Source organism: Rousettus aegyptiacus, unplaced genomic scaffold, assembly GCF_014176215.1.
Source record: "Rousettus aegyptiacus isolate mRouAeg1 unplaced genomic scaffold, mRouAeg1.p scaffold_m13_p_9, whole genome shotgun sequence".
In the NCBI taxonomy this organism is placed as follows: Eukaryota; Metazoa; Chordata; class Mammalia; order Chiroptera; family Pteropodidae; genus Rousettus; species Rousettus aegyptiacus.
The window spans coordinates 99,369,446-99,388,259 of record NW_023416312.1 but is presented as its reverse complement, the minus strand read 5'-3'; the positions used below and the strand labels follow the sequence as shown (position 1 = coordinate 99,388,259).

At 41.7% G+C, this 18,814-nt stretch overlaps 1 protein-coding gene across 1 annotated transcript in view; it reads left to right on the top strand.

Moving 5' to 3' along the window:
• The window catches only part of GABRA3 (gamma-aminobutyric acid type A receptor subunit alpha3), a 191,575-nt gene that overhangs the window by 156,731 nt on the left and 16,030 nt on the right, over nucleotides 1-18,814 (top strand). The window contains exons 8-9 of the mRNA XM_036226811.1: nucleotides 7,955-8,107; nucleotides 16,268-16,476. Of these exons, the coding sequence (XP_036082704.1) occupies nucleotides 7,955-8,107; nucleotides 16,268-16,476 (362 nt within the window). The remainder of the gene's footprint in view (nucleotides 1-7,954; nucleotides 8,108-16,267; nucleotides 16,477-18,814) is intronic.

Genomic DNA, 18,814 nt, shown 5'->3' with positions numbered 1-18,814 from the left:
AAGGTGGAAATAAGATGGGGGACTTGGAAGAAATCTAATCTGATCAAAGCTTCAGTTCCCACTTGGGCAGAGAAGAGGATATAAAGAAATAGAAAATATCAGAGTTATATTTTTTATAACGGAACCTCTTCAGTTAATCGTCACAATGAATTGATTTGCCAAGCTTTCTACATGCCCACTTGTAATTTTCTCCTAGAGAAAATATTTAGGCTGTGAACACCTGTGAATGTACTAAAGTGGCCTAAAGTATTTTTCCATTGTGCCTTTGCCTATTTCACATTGGACTAAGACAGTTTCAATACGGGGCAGAAACGGGAAATTTTCCCAACTGAGCAAAAGATTTTATTTCTCACTAAGGAGAATTCTTTTTGCCTCTGCCTTCCCCTCCCCCCAGCTTTATTAACTCGTAAGTTAAAATTAACATTGTACACATTTAAGGTATATGATGTGATTATATATGTATTACTTGTGATTATATGCATTATGAAGTGATTGCAACAATCCAGTTAATATATCCACCGCTTCAGTTATCTTTTTCATGCATGTGTGATGAGAACACTTAAGATCTACTCTCAGAAAATTTCAAGTATATAATAGAGCGTTATTAACTACAGCTGTCATGCTGTACATTCGATCCCCAGCATTTATTCATCTTATAACTGAAAGTTTCTATGTTTCGATCAACGTCTCCCCATTTCCCCTACCTCACAGCCCCTGGCCGCCACCATTCTACTGTTTGTAGGAGTACAACTTATTTAGATTCCACTTACAAATCACACCATGTAGCAGTATTTGTTTTTCTCTGTCTGGCTTATGTTACTTAGCACGACGCCCTCCAGATTTGTTTATGTTATAAAAAATGCAGGATTTTCTTTTTTTTTAGGCTAATACTCTATTGTCTGTGCATTATACATATTACAGTTTCTTTATTCATTCATTGGTAGATTGTTTCCATATCTTGGCTATTGTGAATAATGCTGCCATGAACATGGGCGTGCAAATATCTCTTCTAGATACTGATTTGATTTTCTTCGGACATATACCCAGAGAAGGCATTGCTGGATCCTATGATAGTTCTATTTTTCTTTTGTTTAAGAAACCTCCATAGTATTTTCCATAATGGCTGTACCAATTTACATCCCCACCAATGATGCACAAAGATTCCCTTTATTCTTGTCTTTTTTGTCTTTTTGATAATAGCCATTCTAGCATGTGTGAGGTGATATCTCATTGCGGTTTCGATTTGCATTTGCCTGATGATCAGTGATATTTAGCGCCTTTTCACGTACCTGTTAGCAATTTGTATGTCCTTCTTGAAAAAATGTCTATTCAGGTTCTTTGCCCATTTTTAAATTGGATTATCTGGGGGTTTTTTTCTTTTAAATTGTAGGTGTTTTTTATTTTTTTTCAGTAATAATCTCATTAGATATATGGTTTGCAATATATTCTCCCATTCTGTGGGTCGTCTTTTCTTTTTTGGATTATTTTGGTGTCATATCCAAAAGTTTGTTGTTAATGACCAATGTCAAGATCTTTTCCTATATTTTCTTCAAGTTTTATGGTTCGGGGTCTTATGCTTAAGTCTTTAATCCATTACGTGTTAATTACTGATCATATCTCCTTACGCGATACTGATGTGTTCAGATTTTCTATTTCTTCCCAATTCAGTGGCCCTTGCTCAACAGGGCCACTAGGGGGTGTGAGGAGATATCTTATTGTGGATTTGATTTGAATTTCCCTGATGATTAGTGATGTTGAGAACCTTTTCATGTGCTTGTGTGCCCTCTGTTGGATGGGAGACCAGCTGTTTGCAGCTGTTGTTGGGGACCCCTCACTGCACTAGCTGCTTTGGGCCAGGGTGCGCCTCCAGCTTGCTCTACTTTTCAGTTTTGGCGGTGGGGATGGGGACTCTCAAGCAGCACAGTGGCCTGACCATGGGCTGTTTTGGTGAGTGGGGGTGCTGCTCTTGGGTTTCCGACCCCCAGGGGTCTCTGTGTCCGAGGAAGGAGGGGCGCTACTGCCCCCAGGCCCAACGGCCAACGAGTTTTGGTTCCCAGTGGTCACCCCAGAATGTGGGCTGCATGCAGGCTGCACAGCCAACGGAGTGTGACCCCTCCCCCCCAGGGAAGCTTGTCAGAGGATGGGGGCATCGCCATCCCCAGGCCAAGCTGCTTTGATCCCTAGGGATCGCTTTGTAGAAGGGCAGTGGCGCTGCCACCCGCAGGCTGTGTGACTGGTGAATTTCTACTGCCAGGGTTTGCCTCGTTGGCGGGCGGGAGGGCACTGCTGCCCCCAGGCTATGTGTCCGGGCACGTTTTATTCCCCAGGGAATCACCTTATATGTGACGGGCAGGTGGCTCGTTTCTGCTCCTAGGCTATGCGGCCAGCCGGTTTTGACTCCCAGGGGTAACTGTGTTGGCGGACAGGGTTTGTTGCCGCCCCCCAAGCGGTACGGCCAGCTGTCTGTTACCCAGAGATCACCTTACGGAAGGCCCGTGGAGCTGCCGCCCGCAGCCCGCAAGGCGGTGTGTTTTGTTCACCAGGGAATCGCCTTGTCCGCGGCAGGCGGGTGGCCTTGCCGCCCCTATGCCGTGCGGCAATCAGGGTTACTCCCAGGGATCACCGTGTTGGTGGCAGGGTTTCAGTATCTGCGGACAGGGGTTGCTGCCACCCCAGGCTGCGCGACCCGCTGGTTTTGGTCCTTAGGGACCACCTATTGGAAACACAGCAGAGCTGCCGCCCCGTGGCCACAAGGTGGCGTGTTTTGTTCTCCAAGGAATCGCCTTGACTGCGGCAGGCGAGTGGCTGTGCCGCGTCCACGCTGCGCGGCAATCGGGGTTTGATACTGCCATCCCCCCAGAGGTTACAGTGTAGGCAGGCAGGGTTGCCGCCACCGCAGGCCTCCAGGCTGGCGTGTTTTGACTCTCAGGGTTTATCATGTCTGCGGCCAGCACGATGTTTCCCAGGAATCACCTTGTTGGTAGGCGGGTCTCTGCGTCTGTGGATTAGGATCGCGATCGTCCCCAGGCTGCACAACGAGGGGTTTTGTCTCCCTGGGATTGCCTGGGAGTCACCAGCTCCTGGATCCTCGATTGATCCCCGGGGATAGCCTTGTCAGTAGACAGGGTCCCCGTGTTTGCAAATGGGGATCGCTGCTCCCCGCAGGCTGCACTGCCAGGGTTTTGATCCCCGGGGATCGCTTTGTCGGCGGACCTGGGTGCTACCCCGAGGCCCCGCGGCTGGTGTGTTTTGTTCCCGAGATTGCTTTGTCGGTGCGTGGCTAGCATCGCTGCCTGGAAGACTTGAAACCCGCGGGTTTTGACTCCCAGGGGCCATCGTGTTGGCAGGCAGGGTCGCTGGGACCCTCATGGATTGTCTCGTCTGTGAACAGAGGAGGTGCCGTTCCCGCTGCGCGGCCAGCGGGATTTGATTTCTAGGGATCGCCTAGTTGGCGGGCTATAGCACCGCCACCCCTACGCTGTGTGGCTAGCAGGCTTTGGCCACCAGAGGTCGCTATTTTGTCTGGGAGGGGGACATCAGAACACGATGGGGAGGAGGGGGGGTGACCCTTTGGATTGGTCCACCGCCATCGGACGAGGCCTCTGCTAGCGTTCTGCGATTGGCCAGGGCTCCGCTGATGGGCGGAGCCCCCGCCCGTACTTATCTGTTTGCCAGCGCTATGGGCTGCTGCCAGCGGTTGGGTTTCTATGCGGGCGAGGCCGCACTGCTATACTTCAATTAGAAGAGTTTGCGGGCTGGGACTTGGTACTACCGACGAATCTGGGCACTGATGGCTGTAAGTTCCATTCCCACCTTCTTTGTTCTTAGCTGAGCCCAAGTAGTTCAGCCCTGCCAATTCCCACGGCATTCCCCATGAGAGTAGGCAGAAGTGGACCTCCAGGGGAATGCCCCGGAAAGCTGGAGAAGCTGGCTACCTGCCGTGGGCTCTTCTTTCCCCACGGCAGAATCCGCAGACCCAAAGGAACCTTCTAGGTGCTACATCAAGCTAGCCTACTGGAGGGAATAAGGCAGCAAAGTGGCTTCAGCCTTACATCCTGGTTCTGGGATTTTCACAAAGGCAATCTTGTCTGTGGATGGTTGCTAATCCATATTTTTGTGATGGAATATTAGAGCCAGGATGTCCTATTCCGCCATCTCGCTGATCTTAGTCACACTCTCTTTGCTTCTTTGGAAGAGAGACAGCAAGACATAAATTGAAGGAAAAAGAAGGATATAAAAGGAGAAAGTTGCGCAAAATACATTCAGTTATTTCAAACTGGTTAATTTATTTGATAAGCTTTTGCAAAGTCGACTTGCTTTTCCTTTTACCTATAGAAAATAACTAATTTATGAATATTTACATTTTATAGATTAACGGACAGGAGTCCACACCCCTAAGGGGAAGGGGGAAATTTTACCAAGCTAATCAGGGTTCACCTGTCGTTAGAAATAAATCCTCAATATCTTCTCAGTGGAGCGAGAGAGAGAGGAAAGACAAGGAGAAAAAGGAGTAGAAATAAATGGACACAGACAGAGATCTGGAGGCAGTGGGGAAAAAAGTCAGAAATAAAAGGCTTGAAAACTAAGCATAGAGAAACTCTGAAGTTATAATGAAGAACACATTCCATCATTTTATGAGAATTCTTTGCTAAATTAAAAATATTTTACATTTATATTTTTCACGTTCACATAAACAAGCTAGATTGTGAATACACACACAATATGTATTGTATGTTGCAGTTTGCATGGCCAGATGGCGCTTTCTAGGCTTAGGTAGAAGGGGAGAGAGTAGGGTAGAAAAGTAGGAAATTGCCTCATTTGGGAGAACTGCCAAAACCAAACGTGGGTGGACGGAGAGAGGGGGAAAAATAAGAATTTCTGACAAGAAAGGAAGTTGAGCAATCACATATCGTAGAGCTTTGGGGACTGTTTGGGGGTATTTGGCTTTTACTCTGAGAGATTGGAAACTATTGCAGGGTTTTGAACAAAAGAAAGACAAAGGCAACTTAGGTTTTAGTGCGATCGTTTTGGCTACTGCGTTAAGAATGCATTATCAAACGAATTTTTTTCTCCCTTTCTGATCTACCAAGGCACACCTTTCTGTGTCGACATACATTTATTAACTAAACTACCTTCGATGGTCACGTATTCATCTATCTTACAGTTGCACAGCAATTGATATATCAAATCCGTTTATATGAGTTCTTAATACATTGCTACTTTAAGCAGTGCTAAGAAAAACATTGTGTGTAATTTATCTAATTATTTCATAAGGATATTTTAGCAGAAATAGAATTGATGGGTAAAGGGGATGTGTACTTATTTTTTATTATTTTATGATAGTTTCGGGTAGACAGTCAGTGCAAAGGTTAGACGGTTCTATATTTCATGAAGTGATCCCCAATTACTCTAGCAACTCTCCGGCACTGCACACAGCCGTTACAATAATAGTGAGCATCTTCTCTGTGCTGTACTTCACAGCCCTGTGACTGTTTTGTCACTATTAGTTTATACTTCTTCATCCCTTTCCCCTGGCAGTCACCAGTTTGTTCTCTGTATCTGCGAGTCTGTTTTCATTTAGTTTGTTAAATTCTTTTTTTTCCCTTACATCCTGCATATAAGTGACATCATACGCTATTTATGTTAGTTTAAAAGTGTGCAAAATGAGGTAAAATTTATTACTGAGCATTTGTATTATAAGAGAAATTCTCTTTTAAAAAAATCCGATTTCTACAAGGAACACGTAAAGAATTCTAGTACAAGTTCATTATTAAAATAATCCTGGGGAAGAGCAGAAATATGACTCTTCACCTAGAAAAATAATTTCTATTCTTTTTAATATTTTTGAAAATTGGTAGCTTCTGAGCACTTTTAGAATCTTCAGAAGGGACTCTTTTTATCTGTACCTATAGAGTCGAGGTATATATTTCATCATACACATATGTTTGTATTATCTAGAGCTTTATTGCATATGTAAATAATTACACTCATTTTAGTGGTATCCTTATGCAAGCTAAAAGTTAAAAAATGCTTTGATGAGGGCAAGAACAGAAGCAAGACCGGTTAGAGCTTTACAATATTCTAGGTGGCTTAGACCAAGTCATAGCGGTGCAGATGGTGATAAGTGGTCAAATTATGGATGTATTTTGAAGAAGCAACCATCGGGGTTTGCTGATTTATTGGGTGTCTGTGTGCGTGCATGTGAGCACACGAAGGCGTACGCAGGCAAAGAGAGAAGTCAGTGACAATGCCGAGTTTTTGAAGAATTTGATTTTAGCCTGTGTTCTTGAGAGCTACCATGTACTGCTGGAGGAGCCGGTATGGAGGGGTTGGAGAGAATAAAAGACCCGGACATCTTAGGTCAAGATGTCCGGGTCTTTTATCATATCCCCAAGTGGCGACGTCAAATAGGTAATTGAATTAGGGAACCCTAGGTCTCCTGTATCAAGATACCACAAACTGGGAGGCTTAAGACAACAGAAATTTATCAGCCCCAGTTCTTGAGGTTAGAAATCTGAAACCAGGGTTTTTGCCAGGGGTGTTTCCTTCTGGACATTCTACAGGAGAATCTGTTCTGTGTCTCTCTCTCCTCATTTCTGAAGGTTGCCAGCAATCTTTGGCATCCCCCGGCCTGTGGATTTATCACTCCAATCTCTGCCTCTGTCATCACACATTTCCCTGTGTGTGTGTCTCTTTATGAGAGCATTAGTCATAGTGGAATATAGCCCATCCTACTCTGCTGTGATCTCATCTTAACCGATTATGTCCACGACAACCCTGTTTCTAAAGGTGCTCACGTTCTGACGTGCAAAGGGTTAAGACTTTGCCGTTCCATTCCAGGAAACACAATTCAACCCATAACAAGTAAGAAGCGCAGGCAGAAGAGACACACTGGGGAGTTATTGGAGTTTAAGGTGTTATTTACAGACACAGGCTGAGAATGCAAAGGCAGCGAGTGAGACAGTAGAGTCCTGACATCCTCGACTGTTGAGAAATTTAAAGGAAGCAGCAAAGGTGACTAGAGAGATAATGAGGTAGGAGGGAAAAGCATCATAGCCTAGAAATTTGGCGAAGAGAATTATTCCAGGAGGATGGAGTGCTCAACTGTGAAATCCTGCTAAGATTATACTTTCAGGGAGCATTTCTATAGTTTGTAAAATCCTGCTGAAGACAAATCCAGTACGACTAATAAGTAACTATTGAATTTAACAAGGGGCAATAATTAGTACCTACCTTACAGGCTTGATGGGAGGGTTGGGATAATGTTAATACCCCCAAAACACTCGAAGTTTGGCACGTAGTTAGATCTCAGTAAGTGTTAACGCTTATGTTGGAGTGGGGTGATGGACGCTAACCCACATTCTGCTGTGTGTGAACTTTTGGTTGTAACCCAATAGATCCATTCGAGTAGTAGAGCAGACTGGTTAGAAAGCATGAACTGTAGAGCCAGCCTATCTGATTCTGAATTCAGGCTCCACTACTCACTAGCTGGGTAACTCGTGTGAGTTGCTGAATCTCCCCTTGCTTTCCGTTTATTGACCTATAAAATGAGGATAACAACAGTACCTACCTCGGAGGGCTCTCCTGAAGATTACGGATTATAAGAATGTTAAAATGATAGTAGAGTGCCTATTACATAGCAAATTGCTGCAGAAGAGATGATTTCTTATTAAATGTATTTAAATGAGGACCTTAATTTATTGAAATGACTTTGTATCAAAACTGCTCCAAGCAAGCTGTGTTGGTACACTGCTAGCATATATTTTCACCAAAAACAAAAACAAAACAAAACAAAAAAACCCCACTGCTTTATGAGATCTGCCTACATGGACTGGGGACGTACTGGGACGTCTCGTTTTGAAATAACTTAGAGTTTTGTGGACTGAATTGGAGCCCACTTCAATAACATGATGTTTACTCGACTATATACTACCTCATTTTACTCTCTCTGCAGGAGAATATGTCGTCATGACAACCCACTTCCATCTCAAGCGAAAAATTGGCTACTTTGTGATCCAGACCTACCTGCCATGTATTATGACTGTCATTCTGTCACAAGTGTCTTTCTGGCTCAACAGAGAGTCTGTCCCTGCCCGCACGGTCTTTGGTGAGTGTTGTTTTCTGGAGAACGAGGTGGGGGGAGACGTTTGGAAAATCTTGTGATGGGCAGTCAGAGTAGGCGTGAAGGGGGTAGAAGAACCATTACTGGAGATAACTGAGCCCAGCATTAGTAACTGACTCATTGGATCCTCGTATATCAGACAACTGAATTCTTAACAGAAAGGCGGGAATAAGAAGAATGTGGGAGTCGCAAAGTGACTGAAATCCTTCCTGTCTCAATCACCTTTCCTCCAGGAATTGAGGAGGGATGAAAACTTCAGTGAAAAAGAAGAAATTAGCGGGCAGAACTGGAGAAAGAAACTAAGCTGACGAAACATAAGTAGATTAGGGGCTTTTATTATGTCCCTTTTTTTTCTTGTCCGTGCATCTAATTTTGCCGCCTCTCCTCTAGCCTTTTTGCAATTACGGATTATCTGATATTCAGTAAAGGTTACACAAGTTTCAAGGCTTTTTCAATAGTGCGTACAATCAGAGAGATTTTCTTCAGTATGAATTCACTGGTGTCTAGAGAGAGGCTTGCACGTCATTAGCACATTTCCCTGGGAGGCATACAGCATATAAAACATTCTCTGCCTGTTTTTTTCCCCTGTAGTAAGATTTTTTTGAAGGAGATAAATATTAATTAACTCTTTTAGTCTGCTAAACTGCCTCCATGGCATGGTGGCTGTGAGTCATACACTTGGATGCGCTAAGCAGCCACAGAGGAGGCCAATATTTCCTACCGATATCCTGAAGCTATACTGCGTAGTTAAGTAGTAAATGATGTTTCAGAGAGAAACAGCAGTTTAGGTCAGGTAGAGGAGGGAGAGAGTAATGGAGAAAGAGTAACCTGTAAAGTAGGAAAAACTTTTTTAAAAAACTAGAAGGAAGTCAAGAGAGAAGAGTGTTTCAAGAAGCGGAGAATAATCGTGAATTCTACTGTGTGTTTAGGCAGGATACAAATGGCAACTGTCTTTTGGATCTGGTGATGTGTTTGGTTGGTAAGGATCTTAGAAAGAACAGTTCTAGTAAAGTGGAGGGCGCAGAATCTATATAGAAGGTTAAAGATGCCTGTTTTTGAAAATAAAACACTAGATACCCGCCCCCCCCCAAAATCTTTCCTCACAAAATCCTAGAAAAGCTAGCTAAAACATTCTTTTTGAAAAATGTATGAGCTTAAGAAATTAAAGGAAATACTCGAAGGGGCCCAAATTAAAGAAGGAACTGAAAACTAGACTGTTAATCACGTGAGCTGATACTGCTGTAGCGGAAAGAAGGGTGGATGGGCTACTGGCCTTTGTAAGGAAGAGTTTGAGTTTTAAGGTGACAGAAGAAAGGCTTTGAGCCTGAGTGAAGTGAAGTGTTAGAATTAGGACTATTGGAGGCTGAATAATGGCGCCCAAAGATAGCCACGTCTAATCACTGGAGCCCGTGAGCGTGGCCTCACATGGCAAAAGAGAATGAAGACGGGAACTAAGTTAAGGATCCTGAAATGTGGACATGAGCCTGGATTATCTGGATGGGCCCCGAACATAGTCACAAGTGTACTTATAAGAGTAAGGCAGAGGGACAGTGGAGTACAGAGCAGAAGGCGACGTGATGGAGACAGGAGAGATTTGAAGGTGCGATGCTGTTGGTTTTGAAAGAGGAGGGTGAGGTCCACGAGCCAAGAAATGCAGCTTTAGAAACTGGAAAAAGCAATGGATTCGCCCCTGTAGCCTCCAGAGGGAGTGAGCCCAGTGAAACCGACTTCTGACTTCCGGCCTGCACAACTGTAAGACGATATATATCTGTGTTGTTTAAGCCACTCGGTTTGCAGTAATTAGTTAACAGCAGCCATAAGAAATGAATACTACCTGCATCGATGTGAATCTCCGAGATAAAACATTAATTTTAAAAGTAATTACAGAATTTTCATGTAAGAACAAAGAGCCAAGAACAGCCAATATCCTCCGACAGAAGAATGGAGTGTAGGGACTTGCTCCAGAAAATGTCAAAAACGATGTAGTAATCAGTTTTGTAGTAATTAAGACAATGTGTCACTGTCACAAGGAAAAAGAAAAATAAAGCATCATAGAGTAAAAGTAGACCCACGTATGTGAAAACTTGATTTATGACAGAGATACATTGTAGAGAATTAATTTGAGATTGATCATAGACTTAAATATAAAAAATATGCTCAGAGATTGAATATAAGACCATATCTTTGCAACCTTTCGGAAGGCAGAAAGTTTTTAGTGCGCAAAAAATAACTGAAAGAAATGATTGAACTTCATCAAAATCAAACATTTTCCCTCAAAGTATATATAACATTAAGAAAATGAAAAGGCAGAGCGTAGACTGAGAGAATATATTTCTTACGGGTACAGATCTCACAAAGCATCGATTGCAAAATTAGAAAGAGCTCCTTCAATTAAAGAATAAAAGTACTAAGAATCCAATTTTAAAAATTGGAAAAGGACACGAACAGACACTTCATCAAGAAAATATATAACTGCCCATAAGCACATGAAAAGATAGTTAACATCATTTTATAGCAGGGAAATGTAAATTAAAACCACATGGAGAGATCACTTTATAAACTCTAGAATGACTAAAATTTAAAAGACTGCCAATTCCAAATATCTGGGAGATTGAGAAGCAATTGGAACTCTCATACACTGTTGGCGAGGGTATAAAATGGCATAGCTACTTAGGAAAAACAATTTGGCCGTTTCTTATAAAGTAAAAAGTACATTTACCTTAAAATCTAGGTAATTCACTCCGAGGTATACAGACCCAAGTGAAATGAAAATATATATTCATAAAAGGCTTATACAAGAATGTTCATAACAGCTTTATTCATTCACATAAGTCCCACACCAGAAAACATCCAGAAGGACACCGACAAGTGAGAACGGGTGACTATATTGTGACATATTCATACGGTGGATTAATAACTGTGGATTCACGTTATATGAATCTGAGAAAAAAGTATGTCAGACCAAGAAGTCAGAAACACAATAGTACAAAATATATGATTTTTCTTATGTGGAATTTTCCAAAACAGGCAAAACTAAGCTATGGAGTTAATAACCAAAGCAGTGTTTTCTCCAGGGTTGTGGACTGGTTGGTATAGTACAGTATTCTGTATCTTGACCGGGGTAGCAGTTATAATTTGCCCAAACACATTGAAATGTACAAACTATTTTTATTGTATTGTATATAAATTATAACCCAATTAAGAAAACAGACGTACTAGGACTACAGATATTTGAGATGTCACACTTTCAAACATCCGTGATGAATATGGTTAAGCAGATGAAAGGAAACATGAGAATTCCGTCACGCGAATGGTGTGTGGAGACTGAGCGCATGTGAGAGGAAGCACATTGAAAAAGCTAAAACTGGAAAATAGCAACAAAAACTCAGTGGTTTACATATTGTTGAAGTGAGAACCGATCAATTGGAAGAAAATATCTAGAATGAGGCCCAGAAAGACAAAAAGCTATAAGAAGCCCCATGGACCTGAGTAGGATAAATCGAAAGTCGTACAAACAGGCACGTTATAGTGAAACTTATGAAAACAAAGAGTGAAGAGAAAAATCTTAAAAGTAGCTTGGAAAAATAGTACATTGCCTTTAAAGTTGTAATAGACTACCAGTTGAATTCAACAGAAACAATAGACATTTTCAGAGGAAAAAAACAAAACACTAAAACTTCAGTACCATCAAACCCTCACTAAAGGGAGTTTTTCAAGCAAAAGGAAAATTATTCCAGAAGGAAAGTTTAAGGTGTATTTTAAAAAAAATGAAAATATGTGGATAATGCTAAATGACTATTGAATGTATAAAATAACAGTGGCTTATTGAATATACAATATATTTAGAATAAAAGACTAGACTGTAATGTAATCTATATCAATCGAGATGGGGATACAAGGAGATTGAATGCTCTAAAGACTTCATTGTCAGGGAAATGTGTAAAAGGACCAATTAATATTTAGTTTTCATAGGTCAAAGAGTCACGCTAACTGAAACTCTCATACGTCTGATGGGACCACGAAATGGTACAACGGCCTTAGAAAACAATTTGGCAGCCTCACCTAAAGTTAACCATATGCTTCCCATGCAATCTGCAGTTCCATCCCTAGGTGTTTACCAAGAGAAATGGAAGCATGTGCTCGTGCAAAGACTTGTACGTAAATCTTCCCAGCAGCTTTATTCATAATAGTTAAACACTAGAATCAGTCCCGATGTCCATGAATAGGTGAATGGATAATCAAATTATATGAATACGATGGAACAGCACTCTGAAGAGGAATGAACTAAACATAGACACAACATGAAAAAAAACCTAAAAAATATTATGCTGAGTGGAAGAAGCCAGCCACAGCTGAGTACATATTGTATGATATTTACAGGAAACTCTAGGGAGAAAAATGTCATGTATAATGAAAGAAAGCAGTACGGCACATTAAAAGGATGAGGTGGTTACCTGGGGCCGAGGATGGAATGGTCTCAAAGGAACCTTTGGGATGATGGAAGTATTCTATATATGACACTTAGGAGACAGGGTGGAGAGGGTATCACCAGATAGAAATATCACAAGAGCCCAGATTACCACATGACTGTGATAGTGTAATGGTCTAAAGAGTAATAGAGATCAAGAAAAATATGGACCCTTAACCTCTTGACCTATTGATTAGGAATGCTCAGCCACCTTTTGAGAACCAAAATGCTATATTAAATAGGCGAGGCAGGTTTCAGTGAAGATCAAAAGAGGAATGTACATTTGGAGAGAAGGCTGAGCATATAGGTGGATTTGTCACAGAGCAGCAGAGATGGAGAGTTAGATTTGAGGTGAAGGGGGTTGTAAATCCATAAAATGAATAATTCGAATACAAGTAAATGAGAGTTGGCAGTATATTACAGTAATAATTTTGTATTTTTCAGAAGAAAATTTAAAAATTCCTCTTGCTTGGTTTTCTTTCTATTATAATGACCAGCTTTTGGTATTTCATTATTACTGAGATATAATTTTAGAATAAAATTTTGTTCTGCAACGGGGGAGGAAAAAAAGTAATGGGGGATAAGTCATATTCAGTAATGTACTTTGTAAAACAGAGTTAAGCCTGATTGAAAATGAATTAACAAAAAGCCTTTTCCTTCTCGTGGTATCTGAGCTCAACAGGTTTATGAAGTCTGATTATGTTAGATTGTCCCCTGGGGAGAGCGAGTGCTCATTTTCAGTGCTGTAGTCTGAAACATTTTCGTTTTGTGATCCCTCTGACGTAAGTCCGCAAGACACAGAAGAGACAGTTAATGTCGGGGGCAGAAAAAGAGAATAAGAATGATATTATTGATAATAACAATATAGGTAGTATAAGAAAAGGACATCATTCACTCTGCTGGGATCCCTCATCCCACGTGCACTAGGGGCCTCCTCGATTGTGTTCCGGATCGAGGACATAAAAGCGGATTACCCCTGGTCCCCGCTCTCGAGAACTCCCGGTTTGGTGTGACAGACACGTGTTATACCAAAGAAGTGGACTGGGCTTTTAAACTTACTCAGAGGAACTAAGTGAGGTGGGGCAGTCACCAAAAAAAAAATAATAAAATAAAAAACTTTCTAGAATAGTCTTCAAAGAGAAGCCCTGGATGGCAGGCCCAGATCTCTTTAAACATCCAAACCTCTTTGTCCATCTGTGAAGTGTACCGAAGGCTTTAATGAGGGTGCCGCCAGCTCTGACTAGCTAAGAGCTCTTCACAAGATGACAGTTCTAATTGAGCCCTAGAGGCTAGAGCTCTAAAAGTCTCTACTGAGATCCGGCACAGAAACACTTGTGTGTTAGCGTAGTTCTCACCATCCACGCATTAGCACACTTCTGCAAATGTGCCAAGGATGGACGACCACATAGGCTGATAACTATAAATAAGGTGTTTTTCCCATGAATTACTCCTTGCTCAGTGTGGTCAGTGGGTTATGGAGTCTTGGGTCTGTTTTCTGAGCCTACAAGGCTACAGATTCAGATAGCTTAATAGGTACTAGCTATGTGGCTGAATCCTGCCAGGACTTAAAATGTGTTTTTGCTAATCAGCCTTGATGATTCTGCCTAGTTTGTGCGGTGGTACTCCATCAGACTGACTGTTGAAACTGTACTAAGTCTTGGGAACATAGTCAATAATATCGTGATAGCATCGTACGATGTCACATGCTTGCTGGACTTATCATGATGATCACTTCTTTGGGTGTATAAATGTTGAATAACTATGGTGTACATCTGAAACTAATAGAATATTGTATGTTAGCTATATTTTAATTTTAAAAAATCTTTTCAAAAACTGTACTAAGTCTTTTTCCAGTGTGGATTTTCATTTATATACCAAATGTTTAAGTAAGGTACTCAAGGAAGCAAGATGTGAGAGGAGGCCCCAGAGGCTGCACCTCGGTAGAGTAAGTAGGCCTTTTCTGTGTGTTTTTCTCTACAACAGTGTCCCCAACCCCTGGGCCACGTACTTGTAAATGCTCTGTGGCCTGTTATGAACCAGGTCGCACAGCAAGAGGTGAGCGGCGGCCCAGCGAGCGAAGCTGCATCTGCATTTGCAGCCGCCCCCCAGCGCCAGCATCACCGCCTCAGCTCCACCTCAGGTTGTCAGGCATCAGATTCTCATAGGAGCTGTGGTCCCTGGTGCCAAAAAGGTTGGGGACCACTGACTGCTCTATAACATCTCTTACCCCATTAAGACTTCCTTCGATGCCCTATTTGGCCTAGGCTCATGAAGCTCACACTTCCATTTTCTTGAGCAAGCCAACACTCAGAAAGAGGTTCTGGCGATCCCCTCTTCAAGTCTGGATAACTTTGGGTACAACTGCTTCGTCACCTCTGGAGGATAGAGACGGTAGGGAATATTCATAGAAAATTGCCCAAGATACCAAGTAAGTTGTAGAACTCAAGACTTCTAATTTCTAGTGTAGGTATCTAAGACTAGAATACTGTTCCTAACAATTACACCATTATTATAATATTGTTAAAAATGTGTTTCTAATTATACTACTATAATTAATCATAATTATGACAATACTACTGTTAATAACAACTGTAAATATAAGATTAATGTTATAGAAACTCCTATTTATTGAGTGATTACTATGTGCCAGATATTACGCCGTGGGCTTTGTAAGCATCATTTCACTGGGTTTCCAGCAAACCTCTGAGTGTGGCATCATCGCACACATTTTACGTATGGTAAAACTGAGGCTGAGTGGGGTAAAGCACCTCTTTTCAAGGTCATATGACTAGTAAGAGATCGTCAGAACGTCAGTCTGATTCTAAAGCTCATACGGTTAACCACAACAGTATACAGCTCATACATATATCTAAAATATGAATGGATTAGGAAAAAACTCAATAGGATTTAATAGTGAATAAAGGAAAGTCATAAATTTAGGTTAAGAATACCAAGAAAAAGAATCGATTGGTCTAAAAGCAAGCTGTGGTTTGGAAAAAACTCAAAAGAAGTAAATATTGGAATAGCTTTGGTTGACCATGAATCTCAATAGGGGCTCAGTTGTGATGCAGCTAAAGGAATATCTTCTGCAATAGTTTGTTGCATAATTAGAAGAATAGTGTCCACAATAAGGGACGCGAGCATCCTGCTCACCTCAGACCATGAATTGAGCTTTGGGCTAAGTTCTGGGCTGTCCGGAAGAGAACTACCATAATGAGCGAGGAAGAGAAACAAGAGAAGGAACTGGCCGTGTTCATTCTGGAGATGGAGTGATTCCTGAGGACCTATGGGCACCCTCTCTAAGTCCCTGAAGGCCTGGGCTAGAGAGAACGGGACAGGTTTTTCTCTCCTGTATTGTGAGAGAAGGAATCTGAGATCAGTCTGTGGGCTAGCCATTAGAAGGCAGGCTTCGGCTCATAAGCTAGATTTTTCTAATTATTCTCTTGCGATGAAATATGTGACCTACTCTTCAGTGGAAACATTTAAACAGAGGCCAGAGGACAACTTTTAGAAATGGTGTACAGGAGGTCCCTACTACTGTGAGAACTGGGACGGGGTGGTTACCAGGTCTAACCTTCAAGCGGCCATCTGAGTGGGGTATAGCTCCTCCTTTCAAGTAGGAAGTTGGTGATCTCCTCAGATAATGCTCTACAACTGGTTGTCATCTCTGTCCCCAGGTGTCACCACTGTTCTCACCATGACCACCTTGAGTATCAGTGCCAGAAACTCCTTACCTAAAGTGGCATACGCGACGGCCATGGATTGGTTCATAGCCGTCTGTTATGCCTTTGTATTTTCTGCGCTGATCGAATTTGCCACTGTCAACTACTTTACCAAGCGGAGTTGGGCTTGGGAGGGCAAGAAGCCGGAGGCCCTGGAGATGAAGGTGAGATACAACAAAGATGGGGGCTGGGAAGCACTCCCTGAGAGAACTGTATTGGAACCAGGAGTGGGCAGCCTGCAGCCCGTGGGAACTGGCCGGGGCTGTGCGCTATTCACTGGGGTCATCAATCCAGTTCTCAACTGGTGTGCTTCCTGGCAATGTGGTGTGTTTGCTGGGGACAAAGCGAAGAGGGTAGACACCATGGAGGGTTGATGTCTTGTGGTGAGAGACCAAAGCGAAGCATGGTTCTGCTAAATCTAGACTCAAGGGGAACCCCTTGTGCTTACGAGGTCACCCAGAAGAGTGGACTCTATCTTCAACCCAGAGAACAACCTTTAGGGTCACCTCTGCCCCTCACTTTCCAGTATGTTCCCACGACAGTCAAACCAAAGTGATCATCATTCCTTCTGTATCTTTGCTTACTTTTTACTCTCTACGTGGGATGTTCTTTTTTTTTCTGCCTGGTGAACACCTACTCATTTTTCAAGACCCAGATGAAATGCTATTTTTTTCCCATAGAGCCTTTCCAGAATCACCCAGATAGGTTCAGCTTTTCTTCTAGCTTGGGGGTGGGTAGAGTGGGAAGGGTGCTCCCGATATTAAAAGCATTTATTTGTATTAGAGTTATTCGCCTACTCCCTAGACTAAACTTCTGGAGGGCAGAGGCTCGTCTGCATCATCTTTCTAACTAGACAGCATCCTTGAGCACAGCATCTGACTCACAGTAAAGACAATAAATGTTAGTTGGATTGGTCGATGGATAGGAAGAAAACAGAAAGAGAAAAAATAAACCAACTGGAATCGGTAGGAATAAAACATGAACACAGTGAAATCAAGATTGTTCTCCTTGGCTGATTTAAAAGAATTCATATCTCTAGATGTAGAGGAAGACTATCCAAAGATGCTAAAAAAAAAAAAAAAAAACTGGCAGATATGGGCCCAGAGCGATCCCAGTACTATCTGAAGAATCATGGAGAAAAGATTTTTTTTTCCAAACTGAAGGAAAATATATATATTCCATAGAATACGGACTGGTGAGTTGGCAAAAATCTTAGAATAGATTTTAACAGTTTTTCAGATAGAATTTATTAGCGCCTTGCTATAAATCATGAAGAAATAAGCACAATTTTACCTCCTCCATCTATTCTACCATAGGATTTTGGGGTTGGTTTTATTCTCATACTTAATCTAGTTGTTACGTTTGTGCCTTTAAAACATATTTACCCATGTAATGCTTGATTTATCAGCTATGAACAGGGTCTATCGACTCCTCGCCCACTACAAGATACAAGGAAATTAGTATAAATTATTCTACTTTTTACTTTGTCTCTCTACCAGCCCCCGTCATCTCCCAGGTTTGTTTCTTATACTACTATTTCTGGATTGTCAGATTTTATATCATTTACATGCTTTTATGTAGTCATAATTCTTAAAGTTTACTCATGGCTCTGCCTTTAAATGGGCTGTCCTCAAAATAGTCCTTTTATTCACTTTTCCGTTTATTGTTTCGTTTCCTTAGGCTGTCCTCTAGAAGTTTCTTTAAGCTCATGGGAACCATATTTCCTACTGACTTGTATGTGTAAGACTGTTAATTGTGTGTATACTTGAATTATAGTCGGGCTGTTTTACTGTTCGTGGGTCACATTCTCTCTCCGATGTCTATGTAGACATTGTTATGCTGAATTCTAGTACTGAATGTTGCTAGGAAGGTATTTACAACCAGCCTGAGAATGTCTCACATAATAGAGAACTTGATTTCATGGCCCAGAAGCCACTATGTATGTTTCTTTTGTTTACAAATTTCAGTTACTTTACAAAGATATATCTTGATCCATCTGTATGAATTTTCCCCAGGACAGCATGCTGCCCTTGAAGCCAACAGAGTCACAGCTGTCCTTGTTTCGGGAGAGTGTTCCTGAAACATATCTTTGTTCTGTTCTGTTCTCTTCCTAGAAGCACAAATTATACATACCCCATAGAACTTTGTCTTTTATATCTACCATTTTTCCTAATAATTTTTAACTCTGTTATTTTCCATTTCATTTGGCTCGTTTTTCTGAAGCCCATCTTTCCGTGTTTCTATTCACCTTCATTTCTATGATAGTAGTATTTTTTACATTGATTTCATGACATCCGCTGACTTGTTTTTAGTGTGTTTTATGCTTGTTCTGCGTCGTTTCACAATCCTTTATTGGTCATTTTCCCTCCTTTTTGCAACAAATTTTGCATCAGTACTATATTAGTTTGTTTTCAGTAATTGAAGTTTCATTAGAGGAGTTCTTTACTAGCCCAGGTGTGTGTGAAAGTGTCATTTGTAGAGGTACTGAGAGGGTGAGTCGGG